Below are 4,381 nucleotides of genomic sequence, written 5' to 3'. Positions count from 1 at the left end.
AAGTGGCCCTCCTCTGGACCCTCTCCATGCTGTCGACATCCCTCTTGAAGTGTGGCGCCCAGAATTGGACGCAATACTCCAGCTTCACAGGACCTAGTTGGGTCTCTGTCTACACTGCCTTGTAACTGGTAACTTTAAACACTTATCAAAGGGTTTTAAAATATTGTAAAGATTTGTTGTGTGTTCTGCATGTTGTGAAACTTTTAAAGCCTGTGAGAAGCACCCAGATAAGGTACGTACATTTAGGATTTTAAATTTACTTCAGGGAGTGATAGCTGATGTTGCCTGCAGCAATAGGAAGGCAGAGCTGAGGACTCACAGTGCATTATTTCTCATTGTATGTACTTGAAACTGTTACACATTCATAGGTTGACAATATTATGAAATACTTTGTTTCAGTTTTTCCAGTATTGGGTAGAATCTCCAATTCATTAAATATTGAGGAAGAATATGGAAGGCGGGTGAGGTTCACAATGAGCTCAGGGAAACAGCCTGCCGTTTTCAGCATGTTAAACGCTGACAAAGAATATTTTAATATTTGTCTTTTTATTTTACTAGATGATCCATTTCTTGGTCCTGTTAATGCAGTTGGTTCTGCCCATACTAACATCGGGTAAGAAGGTGTCTTATTTCTAATACTAGCAAACATTGGACTTCTTAAAAATTCCTTTTATGGCTGTTTTAACTTATTCCCTTTACAAGCCTGCCTTCCTTTCTCAAATAAGAATCCTATCAGTGTGGGAGGTAACAGACAATGTTGTTGTCTACTGTCCTACAAAACACTGCACTCAGAAAGATCCTCATTGAGGACAATAAGGTTCAAGTGACCAACACCTTGTGTTTTTATGGTACCCTGTTGATTTGTATTTGGACTCCGTGAAGGTGAAGAGGCCTAATAGCGAAGAGGCCTAATAGCGTTAGACCCCGTTGCCCGGCCAGGTCAAGCCCTAAATCATGAATGAATGGGGTGTTTGGTTTAAGAAAAACAGTTCCAATTTAAGCATGCACTCACTTATGTTATCATAGTGTATATATTTATATTGTTGTATCAGGCATGTGAGCTATTTAAAAACTGAAGTCAGTGACTTTAAACTGGAGTGACTTCAAAAGCAGTTTAAAGTCCTCAGTAGCTCCTAAACTTAGGTCTCTTGGTTCTCAAGCTCAGCAAATTTCAGTGCACGACCTACACAGGAAGATACTTGAAACCATGCAGAGATCCACTAAAATCAATGGAATTCTTTTGCATGAAGTATTTTGCAGGGCTGGGCTTTATTTAATTGCCCTGATGTGACCTTATGTTATTGAATATAAAGAAACAAGCTCAGCCTTGTAAGTGCTGCCACGCTAAGCCAGCAAATGCAAAAGGGGCATGAGTATAACCAAAGCAAATCTGAGTTGAAATTGAAACAGATATTCAAGGAAAACGTTGCTAGGGACTGGGCAATTCCTTTTCCCATTACTTGGGCAGCAGTGTGCTTTTCTGAAGAATTTGGCTTAATGAGATCAGCTGGAATGTTGCTGAAGTTAAAGATTGGGGCCCAAATGTTTATAATAGGCATTTCCTTAGTTCTTGCACTGTAGCCAGCTATCTACTCTGGTCTCGTGTTCCTAGCACATACATTTTCAACTATATTTTGATGTGTTCTTTTAAGTGTATTCAGGCTCCTGGCTGGAATGAAAATAATACTCATGTAACTGTGGTATGTGTGTATGCATGTATTGCAAGTGCGTGTCACTGGTTATTGGCCTAAGCCTAGAGTTCTCTTCAGGAAACTGCGTGAATAACAGGCTCAGACTATGTGTAGAATATGGTCAGATACTGAGTAGGTGTAATCTTACTTAGGAGTGGGTGAAAGTGATGTAAAATTGCATTGTTCGAGTGTTAATCAATGTGTTTGGCTAATTTATGCCATCTGACAATCTAGCAAAGTGACTTTTAAGAGCATGTGGTAGCCAGTGGAGCAGTCCTAATTTACATCAGCTAAAGACCTGTTCCACAGAGAACGTAAAATGATTTGCTTTACCTTTACAAGTACATTTTTTTTTGTTGATATCCAGGATCATCAACTTCTTTCTCAGCAGAAGGAAGAACAGAAGAGCCATCAGCTTCCCGCTGCAGCCTTTTTGGAGATGCTCACATTGAAACATTTGATGAGTCTTTTTATGACTTTGCCGGGGACTGCAGTTACATCCTGGCCACAGACTGTTACAAGCGTTCCTTCACAGTCCTAGGTGAGCCTCAAGCAGGGTGTCAGAAGCAGCAAGTCCACAAGATTTTTTGTGCTGTAGCATCCTCCGCTGCTGAACTGTCTCAAAACAGGAGGCAGGATCCTAGCACAGTGCTTAGTGCAGGCAGCCCTATGCAGGCTGAAACTGAAAGCCTACAAGGGAAAGGCCATGGTTTCCCATGTTTTTGTCCTTTAAAGGAGAATCCATTTTTAAAGTTTGATCCTTTTTTTTTTTTTTAAATTTGTTTGTAATCTTTGCATATAATCTTGTGACCCATGGATTGAGAAACACTGTTTTAAAGCACAACCTTCTGGGATGGTGCCAATCTTTGCTAGCATAGGTGAGTGCTTTAGGGCCCTGGGCCAGCGAACAGAAGACCCAGGTTTTATGGCTTCACTGTGTTGGGGTTCAAACCCACATCTCTGACCTCAGGAGAGTAGTGCCCCAACCACCAGGCTGTGAGCTAGGGTGGGATAAAAGAGGTAATCTTCACCCCTGTGGCCAATTGTGAAAAAGAAAGTAAGGTTCATGGAGCCAAAGATGGAGCACAGGAGAGTACATGACTATAATCCTAGTGGCATGGACATTTACCGGGAAGGGGGAGTCCTATATTCTCATCCCTGCTTCCAGGTTTGCCTTTTATATTAAATAGTAATTGGTGGAATACAAAAGAAGCCCTTGAAACATTGGGTAGTGTGTTCCCAATCTGTGAAAGAGTTGCTGCAATGCAGGTAATCCTGTTGACTCAGGAATTGACCCTATTGCTGTTTTGTCTGTGAGCAAGAAATAGGGGATACAATGTTTACCCAGGTGCCTGTCAGGGTAACTAGAAATAATGGCCACAAACTGGATGAGAGCAAATTCAGATTGGACATCAGGAAAAAATTGTTTACAGTGAGGGTTGCCAAAATGTGGAATAAGCTTCCAAAGGAGGTGGTGCTGTCCCCTTCCTTGGAGGTGTTTAAAAGGAGATTGGACAGACACCTGGCTGGGATCATCTGACCCCAGCACTCGTTCCTGCCCAGGGCAGGGGGTCAGACTCGATGATCTAATAGATCCCTTCTGACCCTAACATCTATAAAACTATGAAACTATAATATATTTGTCTAATGTCTGACAGAACAGCACCTTGATCTCAATTCAGCTATGAATGGTGGCTAATGCAAACAATTTACCAGTAATGATCATGGAAAGATCATATACATATAACATAAAATATGAATACTTTTGAGAAGAACAATCAAATTTAGGAAGCTCAATTTATTAAAAGTGAGAAAATAATCTCTTGGTTCCTTGCAGGTAATTATCAGAATGGAAGAAGGAATGGCTTCTCTGTGTATCTTGGAGAATATTTTGACATTCACTTCTCTATAGATGGAACTGTGACCCAGGGAGACAAAAGGTAGATATTGAATTAGCAAATGATGCGGATGCATGTTATTTGCATGCCACATTCTGAGAAATCTTTATTTTTCTTCATAGGATTTCCATGCCCTTTGCTTCCCATGGGATACATCTAGAGAATGAGGCAGGTTATTATAAGTTATCCAGTGAGGAGCATGGCTTTGTGGTAAAGATTGATATCAGTGGCAATATTCAGATACTGCTTGAAGATAAACATTATAATAAAACCTGTGGCCTTTGTGGCAACTTTAATAGCTTTGCTGAAGATGACTTCAGGACTCAGGAAGGTAAGACTAATATTTGCATGACTTTCTGATATATACTCCAAGAGCCCCAAGTAAGATAGATTCTACAACGTGGCACTAATATAATAATAGTAATAATAATAAAAATTAATAATAGCTAATATTGTTAATTTAGCAAAAAGATAATCTAATAGGACTGCATTTTGATGTGCTAATAAGTTATAGGACTTAATCATTTAGTCTTTTTTTCTTCCTTTTCTCTTTAAAATTAATTAGGTTCAAGTCTTATCCCTCAGTAACACAAAGAGCTCTAAATTAGTGGTTTTTATAGATAGGGCTGTCCCTGGCGGGGCTGAATCAGGGCGACTGCCCTGGGCCCTGCAGACAGTGCCGTACAGGCCCTGCTGCCACCAGCTTTGCCGGGGCTGCCGTGCGCTGCCAGCTTCAGCTCTGGCTACTTGCCACCCTCCACAACTCCCCTAATCTGGGCTTCAGCTGCTCGA

At 40.8% G+C, this 4,381-nt stretch overlaps 1 protein-coding gene across 3 annotated transcripts in view; it reads left to right on the top strand.

Annotated features, from left to right (window-relative positions):
• Nucleotides 1-4,381, top strand: part of VWF (von Willebrand factor) — a 207,628-nt gene that overhangs the window by 1,979 nt on the left and 201,268 nt on the right. For all 3 annotated transcript variants that reach the window (XM_019544220.1, XM_019544218.1, XM_019544219.1), the window contains exons 2-5: nt 559-613; nt 2,059-2,232; nt 3,529-3,631; nt 3,712-3,920. In XM_019544220.1, coding sequence (XP_019399765.1) covers nt 559-613; nt 2,059-2,232; nt 3,529-3,631; nt 3,712-3,920 — 541 coding nt within the window. The remainder of the gene's footprint in view (nt 1-558; nt 614-2,058; nt 2,233-3,528; nt 3,632-3,711; nt 3,921-4,381) is intronic.

The sequence above is a fragment of the Crocodylus porosus genome, unplaced genomic scaffold, assembly GCF_001723895.1.
Source record: "Crocodylus porosus isolate Cpor-Errol unplaced genomic scaffold, CroPor_comp1, whole genome shotgun sequence".
NCBI classification, from domain to species: domain Eukaryota; kingdom Metazoa; phylum Chordata; order Crocodylia; family Crocodylidae; genus Crocodylus; species Crocodylus porosus.
This window is presented reverse-complemented; position numbering and strand designations above follow the sequence as displayed.